The sequence below is a fragment of the Hemitrygon akajei genome, chromosome 2 (assembly GCF_048418815.1).
Source record: "Hemitrygon akajei chromosome 2, sHemAka1.3, whole genome shotgun sequence".
Lineage (NCBI taxonomy): Eukaryota > Metazoa > Chordata > Chondrichthyes > Myliobatiformes > Dasyatidae > Hemitrygon > Hemitrygon akajei.
The window spans coordinates 79,877,328-79,900,586 of record NC_133125.1 but is presented as its reverse complement, the minus strand read 5'-3'; the positions used below and the strand labels follow the sequence as shown (position 1 = coordinate 79,900,586).

Here is a 23,259-nt window from a genome sequence, read left to right as displayed (position 1 = left end):
AATCTGATTGTTTTCTTGGTCCTGGTCAAACCTTAAGAGTCTGTAAAAATCACTTGGTCTCAGCTTTGAGACTAATGTGAGTAACAAGATTCTCAAGTATTTCAGCATTATTCATTTAATATTATGTTTTTTTTTGTTTTTGCACTGTTTTATATTGATTGTCAGTATTTGTGCAAAGTTCTTCATTGATTCTATTGTATTTCATTGTTTTACTGTGAATGCCTGCAAGAAAATAAATCTCAGAGTTGTATATTGCAACATATATGTACTATGATAATATTTTTACTTTGAACTACAACCTTTGGAGACAGAGAATTCCAACAAATCACAGTCCTTCCAGAGACCTTTTCTCATTGTCAAAATCAAGCTTATTGTCATAGATGTGCACAAGTACGTGTATACACAGGTACAATGAATAGTATACTTGCATAGTGTCACAAGCACATAGCATCAGAGACACTGCATTCACAAGAAAAACATAATTTGAATATAAATTATTTTAAATTGTACAAGAAAAAAGCACTAATAGAACAAAGGCAAATGTTCATTATAGCGCATAGTGGTTATGGTTTTGCTATACTGAGGCAGTGATTAGGACTGTATACTCACTCTTTGTTCTAGATACTACATCTTGAAGTCATAGTCTTACAGCACACCCTGCTGAAAGTTATTAAAATGTCATGTATTTCAATATGATCACCTCTCACTCCTTTCCCAATTTTTATGTTAAAGCTATTGATGAAAGATAGCAGTTTCTCTATAGAGCTTCTAACTAATTATCTCAAAGTTCTTCCAGTCAAGATGGTGCCATGTTGTGATGACTGCCAACGTCACCCTCAGATGTTGCTGTTCTTTTAGGTTCATACAGATGGTTTTCAGGACAGAAAGAGGAGATGGGGTCAGATTACAGTTTAGGGACAGAGATGAGGGGAAGTTAGAGGTCAGGAGTAGTAATGAAGAGTCTGGACAAGAAGATTTTGATTGTGGTTGAGCTTCACTGATCCCAGAAGTCATGTTGCAGGCATTGAGGAGACCAGCAATCTCTAGGTTGGAGAATGGTCCCAGATTGGAAGTTCATATAGGTGGTGAGTTCCAGGTATGGGTGGGAGTCACGAGGACTGGAGACTCCCCAGGTTACTGATGACAGAGGTCCATGTCGAGTCTGGGAGTAGGGACCCAAAGGTCAAGCCTGATGAAGCCAGCGGTTGAATCCCCAAGATCGAAAAATGAAGATTGAGGCCTGAAGAAGTCATATGGGTCAAAAGGAATCATGAAATCCTCGGTTACCTGAAGGTTAAACCCATGATCCTACATATTGGGGTGAATTCTAAAGTTGGAGGCCCGAGATCTGCAAGTCCGAGAATCTGGCGACAATGTTTGAAGACCCAGAGTTGTGTTGATTAGTCTGCTTCTGAACAGTAACATAGATCATTCCATGGAGATGCACTTGTACTTTTTAGTCTGCTTCCAAAACTCATTTTATTGTTTCAATAGCATTAATTTCAAAGGCTAAGAACAATACATTGGGGATAAGATACAGACCATTTAGTGTGACAGACTCCTGTCAAATTTCCATGCTAAATCAGCTTTTCATGTTTTAAAATGTAGTTATCACTTGGTTGAGTTAGTGCTAGTGTTGTACATGCAGTTATGTTATGTTTGTTATTAGACAGGCTTTGAGAACACCTGTGTATTTCACTTTTAATCAGAATCAGGTTTAATATTGCTGATGTATGCATTGACCTTTGCTTTACATCAGCAGTACAGTGGAAGTGTTACTGTAAGTTTTAATAATACTGTACATCTGTGCATAATAAATCACGTAAAATATTGAAGCAGCATGACGGAGGCATTAGTGCGCTGAAGGCTCTCAGCCTGAAATCTTGACTATTTTCTTCCACAGATTCTGTCTGACTTGATTGTTTTTCACAGCAGAGTGTACTCCAGTTTACATAGTAACAATGTGTGTGTTTCAACTGTAGCAGTAACAGTAAAAACTTTGGAAATTACGATCAAGTCTTTTGGTAAAATTGCTGAAATATCTACTTAAAGTCAGCTTAGCACTGTCATAACACATATAACAGTGATAGAACTAGCACCTTCTCCGAACAATTCGGCTTGACTTTAAATGCAGCCACATTGACATTGCCCTCGTAACAAACTTCAAAGCTAAACGAAGCGTATTATTGGATCACTCTGCTTAGAGCAGTCTCGACCTATGTTTATCATTGGCTTCGAAAGCATTTGGCTTAACCCAGCTTTTAACCAATTATGAAGTACCATCAATGTAGTGAAACATTCCAGGGCTTTTATGGAGAGTGATTATCAAAGAATATTTGACACTGAACCAAACAGGAGGTAATATTGGCAGATGACCGAAGACTTAAGAGCAGAGGGGAACTGAAAGATGTAAGGGGAGAATTCTAGAACTTTGCAATGAGCCAGATGAAAGGATAATAGACAATAGACAGTAGGTGCAGGAGTAGGCCATTTGGCCCTTCTAGCCAGCACCGCCATTCACTGTGATCATGGCTGATCATACACAATCAGTACCCCGTTCCTGCCCTCTCCCCATATCCCTTGACCCCACTATCTATAAGAGCTCTATCTAACTCTCTCTTGAATGCATCCAGAGACTTGGCCTCCACTGCCTTCTGCGGCAGAGCATTCCACATATCCACCACTCTCTGGGTGAAAAAGATTTTCCACATCTCTGTTCTAAATGGCCTACCCCTTATTCTTAAACTGTGGCCTCTAGTTCTGGACTTACCCATCAGCGAGAACATGCTTCCTGCCTCCAACGTGTCCAATCCCTTAATAATCTTATATGTTTCAATCAGATCCCCTCTCATCCTTCTAAATTCCAGTGTATACAAGCCCAGTTGCTCCAATCTTTCAACATATGACAGTCCCGCCATTCCGAGAATTAACCTTGTGAACCTACGCTGCACTCCCTCAATAGCAAGAATGTCCTTCTCAAATTTGGAGACCAAAACTGCACACAATACTCCAGGTGGGGTCTCACCAGGGCCCTGTACAGCTGCAGAAGGACCTCTTTACTCCTATACTCAATTCCTCTTGTTATAAAAGCCAGCATGCCATTAGCTTTCTTCACTGCCTGCTGTACCTGCAGGCTTGTTTTCATTGACTGATGTACATGATCTTGTTGTACTTCCCCTTTTCCTAACTTGACTCCATTTAGATAGTAATCTGCCTTCCTGTTCTTGCCACCAAAGTGGATAACCTCACATTTATCCACATTAAACTGCATCTGCCATACATTTGCCCACTCACCCAACCTGTCCAAGTCACCCTGCATTCTCATAACATCCTCCTGACATTTCACACTGCCACCCAGCTTTGTGTCATCAGCAAATTTGCTAATGTTACTTTTAATCCCTTCATCTAAATCATTAACGTATATTGTAAACAGCTGCGGTCCCAGCACCGAACCTTGCGGTACCCCACTGGTCACAGCCTGCCATTCCAAAAGGGACCCGTTAATCGCTACTCTTTGTTTCCTGTCAGCCAGCCAATTTTCAATCCATGTCAGTACTCTGCCCCCAATACCATGTGCCCTAATTTTGCCCACTAATCTCCTATATGGGACTTTATCAAAAGCTTTCTGGAAGTCCAGGTACACGACATCCACTGGCTCTCCCTTGTCCATTTTCATAGTTACATCCTCAAAAAACTCCAGAAGATTAGTCAAGCATGATTTTCCCTTCATAAATCCATGCTGACTCGGACTAATACTTCTACTGCTATCCAAATGTGTCGTAATTTCCTATTTATAATTGACTCCAGCATCTTTCCCACCACTGACGTCAGGCTAACCGGTCTATAATTCCCTGTTTTCTCTCTCCCTCCTTTCTTGAAAAGTGGGACAACATTAGCCACCCTCCAATCAGCAGGAACTGTTCCTGAATCTATAGAACCATTGGAAAATGATTACCAATGCGTCACAATTTCTAGAGCCACCTCTTTAAATACCCTGGGATGCAGACCATCAGGTCCCGGGGACTTATCAGCCTTCAGACTCAACAGTCTATCCAACACCGTTTCTTGCCTAATATAAATTTCCTTCAGTTCATCCTTTACCCTAGTTCCTTTGGCCACTATTACATCTTGGAGATTGTTTGTGTCTTCCCTAGTGAAGATAGATCCAAAGTACCTGTTCAACTCATCTGCCATTTCCTTGTTCCTCATAATAAATTCACCCGTTTCTGTCTTCAATAGCCCGATTTTGGTCTTAACTATTTTTTTGCTATTCACATACCTAAAGAAGCTTTTACTATCCTTCTTTATATTCTTGGCTAGTTTACCTTCGTACCTCATTTTTTCTTGGCGTATTGCCTTTTTTGTTATCTTCTGTTGCTCTTTAAAAGCTTCCCAGTCCTCCGGTTTCCTACTCATCTTTGCTATGTTATACTTCTTCTCTTTTGTTTTTATACTGCATTTTACTTTCCTCGTCAGCCACGGCCACTCCTTACTCCCCTTAGGATCTTTCTTCCTCTTTGGAATGAACCGATCCTGCACCTTCTGCATTATTCCCAGAAATACCTGCCATTGTTGTTTTACTGTCTTCCCTGCTAGGGTATTGTTCCATTGAACTTTGGCCAGCTCCTCCCTCATGGCTCCATAGTTCCCTTTGTTCAATTGTAATACTGACACATCTGATTTTCCCTTCTCCTTCTCAAATTGTAGGTTAAAACACATCATATTATGGTTACTACCTCCTAATGGTTCCTTTACCTCGAGGTCCCTGATCAAATCTGGTTCATTGCACAACACTAAATCTAGAATTGCCTCCTCCCTGGTAGGCTCCAGTACAAGCTGTTCTAAGAATCCATCTCGGAGGCACTCCACAAACTCCCTTTCTTGGGGTCCAGTACCATTCTGATTCTCCCAGTCTACCTGCATGTTGAAATCCCCCATGACAACTGTATCATTACCTTTGCGACATGCCAATTTTAACTCTTCATTCAACTTACACCCTACATTCAGACTGCTGTTTGGGGGCCTGTAGATAACTCCCATTAGGGGTTTTCTACACTTAGAATTTCTCAGTTCTATCCATGCTGACTCTACATCCCCTGATTCTAGGTCCCCTCTTGCAAGGGACTGAATATCATTCCTCACCAACAGAGCCACCCCACCCCCTCTGCCAGACAGTCTGTCCTTTCGATAAGATGTATATCCTTGAATATTCATTTCCCAGGCCCTGTCCGCTTGAAGCCATGTCTCTGTTATTCCCACAACATCATACTTGCCAATTTCCAACTGAGCCTCAAGCTCATCTACTTTATTCCTTATACTTCGTGCATTCATATATAATACTTTTAATTCGTTACTCCCCTCTCCTTTCATATCAATTCCTATTTCATTTGGCCATACTGTATGATCTCTTCTTGAGCTTTCTACTCTATTGATTCTGTTGTCCTTTTTGACTTTTCTTATTTTCACTTTCCCTTTAACTCCATCCTTATATTTCCCAACAGTCGCCAACAGTCACGTGAATAAATTCAGGAATGTGCCGAAGACCAGTTGATGAAGATCCTGGGGGAATTAGGGATCACCAGAATAGGTAGTCTTGAAAATGTTTTAAAACTAGGTTTCAAATAAAACAGTTTCATAGATGGTTCATATTCTTACCTCCAATGACAGCTGAGTCACTTCTGACTGAATTTTTTAAAGGTTCCCCCACATCTATTGCTCCTGAATGATCTGCATTTGAACAAAAAATTATAATTAGAAGTTAGCACAATGTAATTCTTTAAATGCCAAGTGATTTTTGGTCATCCTTTTAACGGAGCCACATATAAAAATTCTTTATAAACTCAAAAGATTCTGCAGATTTTGGAAATCCAGAGTAACACACACACAATACTGGAGGAATTCAGCCGATCAAACAGCACCTACGGGGAGGAATAAACAGTCAGTATTTTGGACCAAGACTCTTAGAGATGATTACATTCCACAGTTTTTTTTTGCTTTTTATTTTTCATTTTGCTTTACTTTCTCATTTAAGATAATTTTTAGCTACAGAAAAAAAACAGCAGGACCAACAAATAGGACAAAGTTAACAAGCAGATCTCACTTTGACAGCGGCCCATTCTTCAGCATACACCAAGAGATTTTGCTTGTAATTAACAAAGCACACAATAGGTTCTTCTTTGTACTGGGAAGACAAAGTGCAGACTGGGTAACCCATTTAACAATTGCCTCTGTTCAGTCTGCAAAACTGACTGGTTTTTTTTCAGTTTCTTGCTAATTTAAATTTGTGGTCTGTTAGTTTTCTGTCTTAATCCTCCTACATGGTTCCTATGCAATCCAAGTTCAAGTAATGGTGCCCTAGAAATTCAGAATCAGAATCAGGTTTATTATCACCAGCATGTGACATGAAATTTGTTAACTTAGCAGCAGCAGTTCAATGCAATACATAATCTAGCAGAAATAAATAAATAAAATAAAGCATAATAATAAATAAACAAGTAAATCAATTACATATATTGAATAGATTTTAAAAAGTGCAAAAACAGAAATACTGTATATTTTCTTTCTTTTCAATATTTTCATTGATTTCTTACAAAAAAGAATACAGAGTACAGGAGGATATATATCATATATCAATTACACTATATGTGAATCACACTTATAGTCTCATTATCCCATATTCATACAAATTAAATTGAATCATAATATTGAAAAGTAATAATTTTATTATACAAAAAATAACTAACCCACTACCAAGAAAAGCTGTTTGGTAAAGAAAGTAAAGAGGAAAAAAAATCCTTATCGTATAGTAAAACATTATTAGTCAACATCTGTACTTGATAACAAATCAAAGATTTTGAAAATAATTCACGAAAATTCCCCACAATGTTAAAAGGTCTTGTCTTGATTCAGAAACTGAACAATGAATCTTCTCTAAATTTAAGCAATCCATAACATCGCTTAGCCATTGAGCATGAGTAGGTGGAGCAACATCCTTCCTCCTAAGCAATAATGTCCTCGTAGTTATAAGAGAAATAAAAGCCAAAATGGGCAAATCAGGTGTCTCCAAGATAATATTTTTTCTCCAATATACCAAATAAAGCAGTCAAAGGGTTTGGTTTAAAATTTACTTTAAAAAGTTTGAAATACTTCCTTCCAGTATTTTTCAAGACTCGGACATGTCCAGAACATATGAATTAATGAAGCCTCTCCATTGTTACATCTGTCACAATAGGGAGATATATCAGAATAAAAATGAGACAGCTTATTTTTAGTCATGTAGGCCTTATGGACCACTTTAAATAGTAGGAGGGAGTGGCAGGCACACAATGATGAGGTATTAACCAATTTAAAAATTTCATTCCGTTTCCTCAGAAATTGATGTTTGTAAATCTTGTCCCCAGAGATTTTTAATTTTGTCTAAAGGAACGTTTCTCATTCCCAACAACATACTGTAAATATTAGATATTGATCCATTATGAAAAAATTTCAAATTAAAAATTACATCTAATAAATTCTTATCAGGACTTTCAAGAAATGTATGTAATTGAAATCGCAGAAAGTCTCTAATTTGTAAATATCGAAAAAAGTGGATTTTTGATAAGCTATGTTTAGCTGACAACTGCTCAGAGAGACTTCCTCCAACAAATAAATCTTGGAAGCATTTAATACCCAGTCTATCCCAATCTTTAAAAATTACATCAGTCATAGAAAGTTTAAAAAAAAGATAGAAAAAAATGGGACTTGAAAGAGAAAATCTCAATAAACCAAAATATTTTCTAAATTATATCCAAAACCTCAAGGTATGTTTAACTACAAAACTATCAGTTTGTTTACTTAAAAATAAAGGAATTGAGGATCCAAGAAGAGAGATGATAGAAAATTTATTAACAGAGTTAGCTTCTAAAGAAACCCAAACTGGACAGTCCTCTCGGTTAATACAACCAAAACGTCAGATTCAGTATATTGACTGCCCAGTAATAAAACCTAAAATTTGGTAAAGCTAAACCTCTATTAGAACCATAGAACATTAAAGCACAGAAACAGGCCCTTCGGCCCTTCTTGGCTGTGCCGAACCATTTTTCTGCCTAGTCCCACTGACCTGCATCTGGACCATATCCCTCCACACCCCTCTCATCCATGTACCTGTCCAAGTTTTTTTTTAATGTTAAAAGTGAGCCCCCATTTACCACTTCATCTGGCAGCTCATTCCACACTCCCATCACTCTGTGTGAAGGAGCCCCCCACTAATGTTCCCTTTAAACTTTTCCCCCTTCACCCTTAACCCATATCCTCTGTTTTTTTTTCCTCCCCTAGCCTCAGTGGAAAAAGCCTGCTTGCATTCAATCTATCTACACCCATCATAATTTTATACACCTCTATCAAATCACCCCTCATTCTCTTACGCTCCAGGGAATAAAGTCCTAACTTATTCAACCTTTCTCTGTAACTCAGTTTCTCAAGTCCTGGCAACATCCTTGTAAACCTTCTCTGCACTCTTTCAGCCTTATTAATATCTTTCCTGTATATAGGTGACCAAAACTGCACACAATACTCCAAATTCGGCCTCACCAATGCCTTATACAACCCTACCATTACATTCCAACTCTTACACTCAATACTTTGATCTATAAAGGCTAATGTATCAAAAGCTCTCTTTACGACCCTATCTACTTGCAATGCCACTTTTAGGGAATTATGTATCCGTATTCCCAGATCCCACTGTTCTACTGCACTTGTCATTCCGACGTTACAGGAGGGTCCTTTTCTTTCTTAGTACGTTTGGCAGTCCTCATAATAAAACAATATTACGTTTAAAAGCAAGATTTAAGAACAGGTTGGAAACAGCAAAGTAAGTATTATAAGAGCAACTACAAAAAGCTGTTATTCCATCAACAACCAGTAGGCATCTGTGTATATTTTTAAAAAGTGAGGTAGCGTCCAAAGCTTCAATGTCCATTCAGGAATCAGATGGCAGAGGGGAAGAAGCTGTTCCTGAATTGCTGAGTGTGTGCCTTCATGCTTCTGTATCTCCTACCTGATGGTAACAGTGAGAAAAGGTCATGCCCTGGGTGCTGGATGTCCTTAATAATGGACACTGCTTTTCTGAGACACCGCTGCCTAAAGATGTCCTGGGTACTTTGTAGGCTAGTGCCCAAGATAGAGCTTACTAGACTTACAACCCTCTGCAGCTTCTTTCGGTCCTGTGCAGTAGCCCCTCCATACCAGACAGTGATGCAGCCTGTCAGAATGCTCTCCATGGTACAACTGTAGACATTTTTGAGTGTATTTGTTGACATGCCAATTCTCTTCATCCTCCTAATAAAGTATAGCGGCTGCCTTACCTTCTTTATAACTACATCAATATGCTAAATCCTCAGAGATCTTGACACCCAGGAACTTGAAGCTGCTCACTCTCTCCACTTCTGATCCCTCTATGAGGATTGGTATCTGTTCCTTTGTCTTACTCTTCCTGAAGTCCACAATCAGCTCTTACATCTTACTGACGTTGACTGCCAGGTTGTTGCTATGGCACCAATCTACTAGTTGGCATATCTCACTCCTTTACGCCCTCCCGTCACCATCTGAGATTCTACCAACAATGGTTGTATCGTCAGCAAGTTTATATATGGTATATTGCTATGCTTAGCCACACAGTCATGTGTATATAGAGAGTAGTGCAGTGGGTTAAGCACACACACCAGAGGTGCTAGGGTATTGATAGTCAGCGAGGAAGGTATGTTATCACCAATCCCCGCACACTGTGGTCTTCCGGTTAGGAAGTCCAGGATCCAATTGCATTCCCAGTTCGAGATAATAAACATGCAGTCTTGTTACACAAGAACATCAGAGCAGGACAGGCTATTTTGCATCTCAGGCCTTTTCTACCATTCACTTTGATAATGGCCCATGGCCCATCAATCTGCTCTTGTATCTTATCGTCATGTCAAAGGTTCTGGGGAGAAAGCAGGAGACTGGGGTTGAGAGGAATAATAAATCAGCCATGATGGAATGTCAGAGCAGACTGCATAGGCCAAATGGCCTAATTCTGCTCCTATATACTATCCCAGGCTGAAATTCCTCTTTTTATGCCAGTTCCTCATAGCCCTCAATTAACCAATCTTTCAAAAATAAATAAAACATCAAACTAAGTACACTACAGCATAGGGGCAGGTTTGTTGGCTGATAAAGCCAACTAAAACACCAAACTAATAAAACCAAATAAGCTTCTTTAATTGATATCCCATCCATCACCTTAATTCATCATCTCTACCACCAGTGCACAGCAACTGCAGACTAGATGATCTAAAATTAACTTCTTAATTAGGCAACCTTGAAGTACTTTCTAAAATGCAAACCTCCAATAACAGGTATACAAATTATGAAGGGTATAGATCGGATAAATTCATTGAGGTTTAGTGAAACTAGAACAAGAACAAGAGGTGATGGGAGAAAGGTGAAATATTTAAAAGGAACTTGAGGGATTGGGAGGTAGAAAATGCATGACAAAAGAACAATTTTACAATTGTCATGGGGGAACTTCAGTATGCAGGTAGATTGAGAAAATCAGGTTTCTGCTGGGTTACTGGAGGGGAAATTTCTAGAGTGCCTATGAGATGGCTTTTTAGAGCAGCTCATGGTTGTGCCCACTAGGGGATCTGCTATTCTGGATTTAATGTTGTGCAATGAACCAGAATCGATTAGAGAGATTAATGTAAAAGAACCATTTGGGACAAGTGATCATAATATAATCAAATTCACCCTAAAGTCTGAGGAGAAGCTAAAGTCAGATGTATCAGTATTACAGTGGAGTAAAGGGGATTACAAAGGCATAAGAGAGGGGTTGGCCAGACTTGATTGTAAAAGAAAACTGGCAGGGATGACGGCAGAGTAGTAATGGCTGGAACTTCTGGCAGCAATTCAGACGGAATAGGATATGTACATCCCAAAGAGGAAGAAGTATTCTAAAGGAAAGATGACACAACTGTGGCTAACAAGAGAAATCAAAGCCAACATAAAAGTGAAGCAGAGGGGATATAATAGAACATAAATAAATGGGAAGTTAGAGGATTGGGTTAGATTTTAAAAAAATATCTGAAGGCAGCTAAAAAAGCCATTAAAAGGTAAAGATGGAATCTGAAAGTAAGCTAGCCGGTGATATTAAAGAGGATACCAAAAGCATCTTCAGATACATAAAGTGAAATAGAGAGGCAAGAGTGCATTATCAGACCACTGGAAAACAATGCTGAACTGAACTGAATAAATATTTTGAATCAGTCTTCATTGTGGAAGACAGTAGCACTATAGTGGATGTTCCAGGTGTCAGGGGGTATGAAGTGTGTTAATTTAGCATAACCACAGAAAAGGTTCTTAGGAAACTGAAGTGTTGGAAGGTAGATAAGTCACCTGCACCAGATGGTGTACACCCAAGGATCCTGAAAGAGGTGGCTGAAGAGATTGTGGAAGCATTAGTAATGATCTTCCAAGAATCACTAGAGTCTGGAATGGTTCTGGAAGACTGGAAAATTGCAAATGTCACTCCACTCTTCAAGGAAGAAGAGAGGCAGAAGAAAGAAAACTATAAATCAGTTGTTCTGACCTCTGTGGTTGGAGATATATTGCAGTTGATTATTAAGAATGAGGTCTCAGGGCACTTGAAGGCACATGATAAAGTAAGCCATAGTCAGCATGATTTCCTCAAGGGAAAATCTTACCTGACAAATCTGTTGGAATTCTTTGAAGAAATAACAAGCAGGACAGACAAAGGAGAATTGGTTAATGTTGTGTACTTGGATTTTCAATTGGGCTTTGATAAGGTGCCATACATGAGACTGCTTAACAAGCTATGAGCCTGTGGTATTACAGGAAAGATTCTTGCACAGATAAAGTAGTGGCTGATTGGCAGGAGGCAGAGTTGGAATAAAAGGGAGCCTTTACTAACTGGCTGCTGGTGACTTGTGGTGTTCCATGGGGTTCTGTAGTGGGACCAATTCTTTTTATGTTATTTGTCAATGACTTGCACGATGGAGACTTTGTTGCAAGTTTGCCGATGATATGAAGATAAGTGAAGGAGCAGGTAGTTTTGAAGAAGTAGAGGGCTACAGAAGGACTTAGACAGATTAGGAGAAAGGACAAAGAAATGGTAGATAGAATACAGTGTCAGGAAGTGTATGATCATGCATTTTGGTAGAAAGAATGAAAGGGTTGACTGTTTTCTAAATGGAGATAAAATACAAAAACTGAGGCACAAAGGGACTTGGGAGTCCTTGTGCAGGATTCCCTAAAGGTTAATTCGCTGGTTGAGTCTGTGGTGAGGAAGGTAAATACAATGTTAGGATTCATTTCAAGAGGACTAGAATATAAAAACAAGGATGGAATGTTGAGACTTTATAAAACACTGATAAGGCCTCAGATGAATTATTGTGAGCAAGTTTAGGTCCCTTATCTTAGAAAGGATGTGCTAAAACTGAAGCAGGTTCAAAGGAGGTTCATGAATATGATTCCAGGATTGAATGGCTTGTCATATGAAGAGCGCTTGATGGCTCTGAACCTGTATTCACTAGAATTCAGAAGAATAAGGAGTGACATCATTGAAACCTATCGAATGGTGAAAGGCCTTGAAAGTGAAAGTGGATGTGGAGAGGATGTTTCCTATGGTAGGAGAGTTTAAGACATGAGGACACAGTCTCAGAACAGAAGGGTGTCCTGTAAGAATGGAGATAAGGGGGAATTTCTTTAGCCAAAGAGTGGTGAATCTGTGGAATTCTTTGCCACAGGCAACTGTGGAGGCCAGGCCTTCATGTATATTTAAGGCAGAGGTTGATAGATTCTTGATTGGTCAGGGCATGAAGGGATATGGGGAGAAGGGATTGGGGCTGAGAGGAAAATTGGATCAGGCGTGATGAAATAGTGGAGCAGACTCGATGGGCCAAAAGGCCTAATTCTGCTCCTATATCTTTTTGTTCTTAACATCCAAGGATACACATTGTATCAAATTGACAGGCAGATAGCCCAAGTGAATGAGGTGGCACTATTGGGAAAAAGTGAAATCAAAGCCTTAGTAAGAGATGACATAGGATTGGAAGATATAGAACTCTTGTTGGTAGAGTTAAGAAACTGGAGGAGTAAAAAGACACTGATGGGAGTTAAATACAGACCTCCAAATAATAACCAGGATGTGGGCTACAAACTAGAAATGGAAATAGAAAATGCACGCCAAAAGGGCATTGTTGCTATTATCGTAGGGGTTTCAATATGCATGGTGGATTGGGAAAATTTAGTTGGTGCTGGATCCCAAGAGAGGGAATTTGGAGTATGCCTATGATATGGTTTTTTAGAGCAGTTTGTGGTTGAGCCCACAAGGTGAACAGTCATTCTGGATTGGATGTTACATAGTGTTGCAGATTTGATTAGGAAACTTAAGGTAAATGAACCCTTTGGAGAAGATGAACATAGTATGATAGAATTCACCCTGCAATTTGAGAAGGAGAAGATAAAATCGGATATATCAGTATTATAGATGAGTAAAGGGAATTACCAAGACATGAGTGAGAAGTTGGCCAAACTGGATTGTAACGGCAGATCTGCAATTGCTGGAGTTTCTGGGAGCAATTCGGAAGGCACGGGAAAGATACATTCCTAAAAAGAAAAAGTATTCTAAAGGCATGATGACACAAATGTGGCTGATAAGAGAAGTATAAGCCAACATAAAAGCAAAAGAGAGGGCATAAAATAGAGCAAACTTTAGTGGGAAGATAGAGGATTGGGAAGGTTTAAAAAATGAACAGCAGGCAACTAAAAAAGCCACAAGGAGGGAAAAGATGACATATGAATGTAAGCTAGCCAATAATATCAAAGAGCATGTTGAAAGTTTTTGTATTTGTATTTATTTAAATCTTACATCCATTCCGCAATGTGAGGGAGTAAAAACTTTGCATTATGACTTTGTCACAGTGTAGAGACATATGAATTTATAAGTCTAATGGCTTTTAGAATGAAGCTGTCCTGTAGCCTGTTGGTCCTGGCTTTAATGCTGCAGTACAGTTTGCCAGATGGATGCAGCTGAACAGTTTATGGTTGGGGTAACTGGTGTCCCTGATAATCTTCTTTCTGCACCCGCTGCTATAAATGTCCTCAGTGGAGGGAAGTGAGGTGGATACAGCCAGTCAGGATGCTCTCAATGTAGAAGGTCTTGAGGATTTGGGGGCTCAAGCCAAACTTCTTCAGTTGCCTGAGGTGGTTGTGCTTTTTTTGCCACACAGCCGGTGTGTATAGTCCCAGTGAGATCTCTGGTGATGCGTATACCTTTTCAAATACACTTCCATTGATGTTGATTGGAGCGAGCCTACCTCCGTTCCTCCTGTAATTCACGATCATCTCTTTTGTTTTTTAGACTTTGATGAAGAAGTTGTTACCTTGGCACCACTGTGTCAGAAGGTTAACCTCTCCTCTGTAGGCTGTCTAGTCACTGCTAGAAATAAGGCTGATCAGTGTCGTGTCATCTGCAAATTTGATCAGCAGATTGGAGCTGTGTGTGGCAGCACAATGGTGGTTGTAAAGGGGACACAGGGCACAAACCAGGGGGGCAGCTGTGTTGAAGTTGAGAGGGGCAGAGGTGAGAGAGCCCATCCTTACCACCTGTGGGCAATCTAATAGGAAGTCTAAAATGTAACTGCACAAGGTGGGGTGCAGGGGTTCAGGTAATAGAAGAGAAGGAAGAGTAGATATCAGACCACTGGAAAATAATGCTGGACAGATAGTAATAGGGGTCAAGGAAATGTTGGACAAACTGAAGAAGTATTTACTGTGGAAGGCACTAACAGTTTGCCGAAAGTTTGTGAGTGTTAGGGTGCAGAAGTGAGTACAGTTGCTATTACTGTGGAGAAGGTGATAGGGAAGCTGAAAAGTCTGAAGATAAATAAGTCACCTGGACCAGATGGATTACAGCAGAGGGAGCTGAAGAAATTGTGGAGGCATTAGTAATGATCTTCCAAGAATCACTGGATCCTGGAATGGTTCTGGAGGACTATGAAACTGCCAATTTCATTCCACTCTTTAAAAACGTACTGAGGTAGAAGGAAGGAAATTAGAGGCCAGTTATCTTGACTTCAGTGTTTAGAAAGATGTCGGAGTCGATTATTAAGGATGAGATTTTGGGTTACTTGGAGGTCAAAATAAGCATGGGAAATTTGCCTGACAAATCTGTTAGAATTCTTTGAGGAAATAACATGTAGGATAGACAAAGGAGAGTCAGTAGATGTTGTTGACTTGGATTTTCAGAAGGCATTTGCCAAGTTGCCGCCTATGAGACTGTTTAACAAAATAAGAGCATGGCATTACAGAAGAGGTACTAGAATGGATTGGCTGTCAGGCAGGAGTCAAATACTGTCAATAAATGGGGCCTGTTCTGGTTGTCTTTCAGTGACTAGTGTGTGCCGCAGCGATCAGTGCTAGGACTGCTTCTTTTCATTTTGTATGTCAGTGATTTGGATGGCTTTGTGGCCAAGTCTGCAGAGGATAAAAGGATAGGTGGAATGGCAGAAGCATGGTGTCTGCAGAAGGACTTCCACAGATTAGGGGAATGGGATAAAAAGTGGCAGATAGGATGTTATGTAGGGAAGTGCAGGGTCATGCATTTTGGCAGAAGGAATAAAAGTGTGGACTAATTGGTAAATTTGAATTTACCAAGTTAAACTTGAATTTCCAAGATGGCGGCACAACGCAGCTTGCAGCGGCTACTCCGGAGCTGATTATCTGTTATTTGTGAAGTGGGGTGCCATGTGCAATCATAATCGATTGAAAACGGATGTGGGAGCACGGAGGAACATCGGGAAATCTCCAGGAAGACCTTCTTCGTTGCTGCTGCTGCTGTGAGGTCCGGGGCTCTACCGAGAAGAACAGGTCCCCAGTCCTCGGGGTCGTGTTGCTGATGGCCGTTGGCAGGGCCGTCTTAATACGCTCGGCAGAGGATGATGCTCGGAGAAGCTGTGCCGGAGGGGACGGTCATCGGCTCGGAGGTTCAACGGACTTGGAGTCCGCTGCGGTCAGGTCGCTTTTGGTATGTGCTGCGTCTGCAAGGCTGGGTTCAACGGAGCTTTTGTTGTGTGCTGCGTCTGAGAGGCTGAGTCGGGTGGCGCCGGGGAAGTCCATAGCGGGGGTATTCCCTTCTGCTGCCGGCGTGGGATGGCGAGTCTGTCGGGACCTTGGGGACTTGTGGAAACTGTGTGGTGATTTCTTTTGAACTTATAGATCTTTAACATCTTTGGACTATTTTTACTGTGCCCATGGTCTTTTTTATTCAATTATGCTGTTGTTTGCACTATATATAACTATATGTTGTAACTATGTGGTTTTGTGCAGGTCTTGTAGCTTTAGTTTTTGGTCTTGTTTGTCTGGTGGATTTGGAGCTCCTTTCTGGGGAACGCGTTAAGACGGTAGCGCAATATTAATATGCAGCATCCTCTCTGGACTCTGGATTGGGGATTGCCAAATGTTATGTGGATTTTCTAGTGTAGTCTGTTTTGTCATATGCTTTTGTGATATCATTCCAGAGGAACGTTGTCTCATTTTTTAACTGCATTGCATTTGTGGTTTCTAAATGACAATAAACTGAATCTGAATCTGAATCTGAAATGGGGAGAAAACTCAATCAGATGTGCAGAAGGACTTTGGAGTTCTCATGCAGGATTCCCTAAAGGTTACCTTGCAAGTTGAGTTGGTGGTAAGGAAAGCAAAAATAATGTTACCATTCATTTCAAGAGGACTAGAATATAAAAGCAAGGATGTAATGCTGAACATTTATAAGGCATCGGTCAGACCATACTTGGAGTATTTTGTGCAGTTTTGGGCCCCTTATCTAAGAATGGATGTGCTGGCATTGGAGAAGAGTCCAGATGAGATTCATGAGAATGATCTCAGGAATGAAAGAGTTAACAAATGATAAGCATTTGATGTCTCTGAGCCTGTAGTCACTTGAGTTTAGAAGAATGAAGGGGAAACCTCATTGAAACGTATCAAATATCAAAAAGTCTTCGATAGAGTGGATGTAGAAAGGCTGTTTCCCACAGTGGAAGAGTCTAGAACCAGAAGGCACAGCCTCAGAATTGAGGGATGCCCGTTTAGAACAAAGATGAGGAAAAATTTCTTTAGCCAGATGGTGGTGAATCTGTGGAATTCATTGCCACAGATGGCTGTGCAGGCTAAGTCACTGAATATATTTAAGGCAGAGATTGATAGGTTCTTGATTAATTAGGGTGTCAATGGTTACTTGGAGAAGGCAGGGGAATGGGGTTGAGAAGGATAATAAATCAGCCATGCTCCTTATTTCAGATATAGATTCAGATTTATTTAACACATGTGGAGGTACTTCAAAACATATGGGAAATGTTTCAATTGCATTAAAACCAACAGGACACACTGAGATCACCACACAGTCTGGTGTCAACATGGCATGCCCTCAGTACTTGGCAGAACCACATAGAGCACTCCTAAATGGAACATTATTAGCAACAAAACAAGCCCCTTTTCCCCCACCCACACACATGGAAAGTCCTCCAACTCTAGGACTGGTCTCTGAGCCTCCAGGCTTTGGCCATTGAGCTATGCCTTCTTGCCTTCTGATTGACCTTCCATATAATAATCACAGCACGGAAACAGGCCATTCCGGCCCTCCTAGTCCGTGCCGAACTCTTAATCTCACCTAGTCCCACCTACCCGCACTTAGCCCATAACCCTCCACTCCTTTCCTGTCCATATACCTATCCAATTTTACCTTAAATGACACAACTGAACTGGCCTCTACTACTTCTACAGGAAGCTCATTCCACACAGCTATCACTCTCTGAGTAAAGAAATACCCCCTCGTGTTTCCCTTAAACTTTTGCCCCCTAACTCTCAAATCATGTCCTCTCGTTTGAATCTCCCCTACTCTCAATGGAAACAGCCTATTCACGTCAACTCTATCTATCCCTCTCAACATTTTAAATACCTCGATCAAATCCCCCCTCAACCTTCTACGCTCCAATGAATAGAGACCTAACTTGTTCAACCTTTCTCTGTAACTTAAGTGCTGAAACCCAGGTAACATCCTAGTAAATCGTCTCTGCACTCTCTCTAATTTATTGATATCTTTCCTATAATTCGGTGACCAGAACTGTACACAATATTCCAAATTTGGCCTTACCAATGCCTTGTACAATTTTAACATTACATCCCAACTTCTGTACTCAATGCTCTGATTTATAAAGGCCAGCATTCCAAAAGCCTTCTTCACCATCCTATCTACATGAGACTCCACCTTCAGGGAACTATGCACTGTTATTCCTAGATCTCTCTGTTCCACTGCATTCCTCAATGCCCTACCATTTACCCTGTATGTTCTATTTGGATTATTCCTGCCAAAATGTAGAACCTCACACTTCTCAGCATTAAACTCCATCTGCCAACATTCAGCCCATTCTTCTAACTGGCATAAATCTCCCTGCAAGCTTTGAAAACCCACCTCATTATCCACAACACCTCCTACCTTAGTATCATCAGCATACTTACTAATCCAATTTACCACCCCATCATCCAGATCATTTATGTATATTACAAACAACATTGGGCCCAAAACAGATCCCTGAGCCACCCCGCTAGTCACCGGCCTCCATCCCGATAAACAATTATCCACCACTACTCTCTGGCATCTCCCATCTAGCCACTGTTGAATCCATTTTATTACTCCAGCATTAATACCTAACGACTGAACCTTCTTAACTAACCTTCCATGTGGAACTTTGTCAAAGGCCTTGCTGAAGTCCATATAGACTACATCCATTGCCTTACCCTCGTCAACATTCCTCGTAACTACTTCAAAAAATTCAATAAGGTTTGTCAAACATGACCTTCCATGCACAAATCCATGCTAGCTACTCCTAATCAGATCCTGTCTATCCAGATAATTATAAATACTATCTCTAAGAATACTTTCCATTAATTTACCCACCACTGATGTCAAACTGACAGGTCTATAATTGCCAGGCTTACTTCTAGAACCCTTTTTAAACAATGGAACCACATGAGCAATACGCCAATCCTCCGGCACAATCCCCGTTTCTAATGACATCTGAAAGATCTCCGTCAGAGCTCCTGCTATCTCTACACAAACTTCCCTCAAGGTCCTGGGGAATATCCTGACAGGACCCGGAGATTTATCCACTTTTAAATTTCTTAAAAGCGCCAGTACTTCCACCTCTTTAATTGTCATAGGTTCCATAACTACCTTACTTGTTTCCCACACCCTACACCATTCAATATCCTTCTCCTTAGTGAATACCGAAGAGAAGAAATCGTTCAAAATCTCTCCCATCTCCCTCGGCTCCACACATAGCTGACCACCCTGATTCTCTAAGGGACCAATTTTATCCCTCACTATCCTTTTGCTTTTAATATAACTGTAGAAGCCTTTCGGATTTACTTCCACCTTCAGTCCTCGATCTTGGGCATCAACCCCCGGACTAGCTTTTGTAGCATTCAGAAATGCCCTTCTGCACACCACTGTTGTAACACATGGTAATTTGAGTTAAAGTTGTCTTCAGTCAGCTTGAAACAGTCTGGCTATTCTCTTCTGACCTCTTTCATTAACAATGCATTTTCACTGCACAGATTTTCCACTCAATGGATTATCTTCTTGTTTCATTCGCCTTTCTCTGTAAACTGTAAATACTGTTGTGTATGAATATTCCTGGAAATCAGCAGTTTTTGAGGTACTCAAATCACCCTGTCTGGCACTAATAGTCATTCCACAGTGAAAGTCATTTAGATCACATTCCTACACCATTCTGATGTTTGGTCTCAAAAACAAATGACCATATCTGTATGCTTTTATGCATTGAGAAAGAGCCACATGTTTGGCTAATTAGATATTTGCAGTAACAAGCAGGTGTAAAGGTATAACTAATAAAATTGCCACTAAGTGTATGTGTCAATGAGATCACCCCTCATTCTTCCAAACTCCAAGGAATACAGATCTAACAGTCCCAGCCATATGCAAAAGGACAATTTTCTCATCTCGGGAATTAGTGCAGCAAATCTCATCTGGACTGCATCCAATGCTAGTAATTAATTGGAGCAGAACTACGCACTGTGCATTGTGCTCTGCCTCTGAAAATCATTCCGCTGATTTCAGGGAAAAAAAATTATGTTTGGAAGCAGTGTACCATATGTTGATACAACTAGATTATGCATTGAATGCCACCAACTAGAGAAGAATATCGAAGCAAACTCAAGATCATTCAATTAAGTACTTCCTTACTTCCAAATAGCATTCAACCATCCCAGGTTATAGCCACTTTCCCTGTGTTTTCAGACAATAGCTGCTGATAAGAACTTTGCTGTTTCCATTTTCAACCATTAGCAGCTGCTTCAGCATCATCATTTCTTTTTGTCATTTCATCTATCTTTTTTATCCATCCTACCACAGCTCTCCCTGCTGCCTCTAAAACATGTTCAGAACATACTAGATCTCTAACATTTTCTAGTTTTGTGTTATGGCAGAATAGAAGGAAAAAAATCATAGCTTGTCCAGCCTCTTTCTATAACTCAGTTCATCAAGTCCTGGCAACATCCTTGTCATTTTTTTTCTGTGCTTTTACCATTTTAATAATATCTTTCCCTTGGCAGAGTACGACAGTTGTTGGTGTAGTGGCATTCACAATGGACTTCGAGGTGAGGGGTCCTTGCATGCTTTCCATCTGTGCTGGGTTGAGTGTGAAGCTAGCAACTCAGCCTCATAAGAAACAGACAAATGCTAAAGAAACAGTAAAGGTTGCCGCCCAATGCTTCTCAACAACAACTCTGGCAGGGTGGCCACAACTGAACATAATACTCCAAGAACAGTCTTATCTGAGATTCGTTTTCTCGCGTGCATAAGCAGTAAATGCAAGAAACACAAAAGAATCAATTAAAGACCACACCCAACAGGATGGAAAAACAACCAATGTGCAAGACAGAAAACTGTACAAATACAAAATAAATAAATATTGAGAACATGAGATGAAGAGTCCTTGAAAGTGAGTCCATAGGTTGTGAGAACAGTTCAGTGCTGGGGTGAGTGACATTGAGTGAAGTTATCCCCTCTGGGTCAACTGCCTGATGGTTGAGGGGTAATAACTGTTCCTGAACCAGATGTTGTGGGTCCTGAGGCTCCTATACCTTCTTCCTGATGGCAGCAGCAAGAAGAGAGCATGGCCTGGGTGCTGGGGGTCTTTGACGATGGATGCCACTTTCCTGTGACAGCGTTCCATGTTGATGTGCTCAATAGTGGGGAGGGCTTTACTCGTGAGGGGCTAGGCCATATCCACAGCTTTTTGTTCAAGGGCATTGGTGTTTCAATACCAGGTCATGATGAAATCAATCAATATAATCTCCGCCACACATCTATAAAAGTTTGTTGAAGTTTTAGATATCACGCTGAATCTTTGCAAAATTCTGAGGAAGTCGAGGCACTGCCGTACTTTCTTCATAATGGCACGTATAAGCTGATATGATAACATCAAGGAATTTAAGGTTGCTGACCCTGTCCACTTGTGATTCCCTGTAAATGGACCTGTAGTCTCCTCATCCTGAAGCCAAAAATCGGATTGTTCATCTTGCTAACATTGAATGAGAGGTGTTGTGGCACTACTCAGCTAGATTTTCAATCTCCCTTCTATAATTTGATTTGTCACCACAAATGACAGTGGTGTCATTATCAAACTTACAAATGGCATTGTAGATGTGCTTAGCCCTACAGTTACACACTTTAGTAATAACAGAAATTGTAGCTGATTCTCCCCATCCAGGAGGAGTTACTATATCTAGAAGGGCAGTTGCTTCTTTAGTAAAATAAAGGGATTGTTCTTCACTGGAAATTTCTCCTGAAAGGATTGTAATGAGCAAATTGCAACACTTATAAAAGGATATCTTACTATTGATTTTTAAATTTTTTTTTGTTTGCTGCAAGTGACATTTATATTGGAATTGGCTTCCAAGTCTTTATGAGATTTGGTTGTTATATAGTAAGATATTATACTTAGCCATCTAATTAAGTGATAATTTATCAGACCTTAGCAAGGTTTTTGACAAAGTCCTATATGGTAGGGTTGTTCAAAAGGTCAAGGGACAAGGGATTCAACACATGTCCGTCAACTGGGTATAAATTGATTTGGTGATATTTATTTATTTAGCAATACAGTGAGGAATATGTCCTTTCAGCCCTTTGAGCCATGCTGCCCCAGCAACCCCCAACAAGCCCAATTAATACTAAGTAACGGAAAATTACAATGACCAATTATCCTGCCTGGTACGTCTTTGGATTGTGGAAGGAAACCAGAGCACCTAGTGAAAACATGTGCATTTCACAGGGAGGACATACAGACTCCTTAGAGATGGCACCAGAATTGAACTCAAAAATTTGGAATATCCTGAACTGTAATAGCACATTTTTTAGGAACTAATAGGAGTTAACAGGATATAACAGATATGAGGTAAAGTGATGTGGTGGATAGCCTGAATTCAGTTATGTCGCTCCACTCCCTGTTAATGTGAAATCAAGGTCCTTATCTATTCCAGTCAGCGATGGGCATCACAAAATAGTTTATCCTGTTATCCTGTACATCACTACACTACTGTACACTCTCTACCTGTCCCACTACTTGGGACGTTGGAGTTTGGAGTTTAATTCTGGTGTCCACTGTAAGCAGGTTTTTAATTTCCTTCCCACGTGCACATGGGTTTTCTCCAGGTGCTCCACTTTCTTGCAACTTTCCAAAGATGTACCAGTTTGTAGGCTAATTGGGGATTATAAACTGTCCTGGGATTAGGCTAGGGTTAAATTGGTGGCTTGCTGGTGGGCTGGATCCACACTGTAACTCTATGTAAATAAATAAACTAAGTCAGAAACTCATCAGATTATATAGCGTATACAGGTAGCTGCTTTCCCATGCATTAGAATGAAGGGTAAATTCCACTCAACCTGGCAACATCTATAAATGACCAGAAATCTGCAATTATGCCAATTACACCAAAGTCAACTTAGCTGCTATAGTTTTACTTGAAAATCAAATCTACAATAATTATTGTTGAGACCCTGTAGTAAAATCCTTATTTGCCAGAAGCCCCAAAATTACAAGGATAGCAAGTCAAAGAGAGCTAAATCAAACACTTCAACTTTATAAGTTGTAGGTTAGTGTTTTAAAAATAAAAATAGTAACAGAATGAATACGTAACTGTGTATATTATGGT

At 40.2% G+C, this 23,259-nt stretch overlaps 1 protein-coding gene across 2 annotated transcripts in view; it reads right to left on the bottom strand.

The window, feature by feature from the left end:
* LOC140714284 (contactin-associated protein-like 5) overlaps positions 1-23,259 on the bottom strand; it is a 1,700,882-nt gene that overhangs the window by 26,796 nt on the left and 1,650,827 nt on the right. For both annotated transcript variants that reach the window (XM_073025370.1, XM_073025379.1), the window contains one exon: positions 5,656-5,727. In XM_073025370.1, coding sequence (XP_072881471.1) covers positions 5,656-5,727 — 72 coding nt within the window. The remainder of the gene's footprint in view (positions 1-5,655; positions 5,728-23,259) is intronic.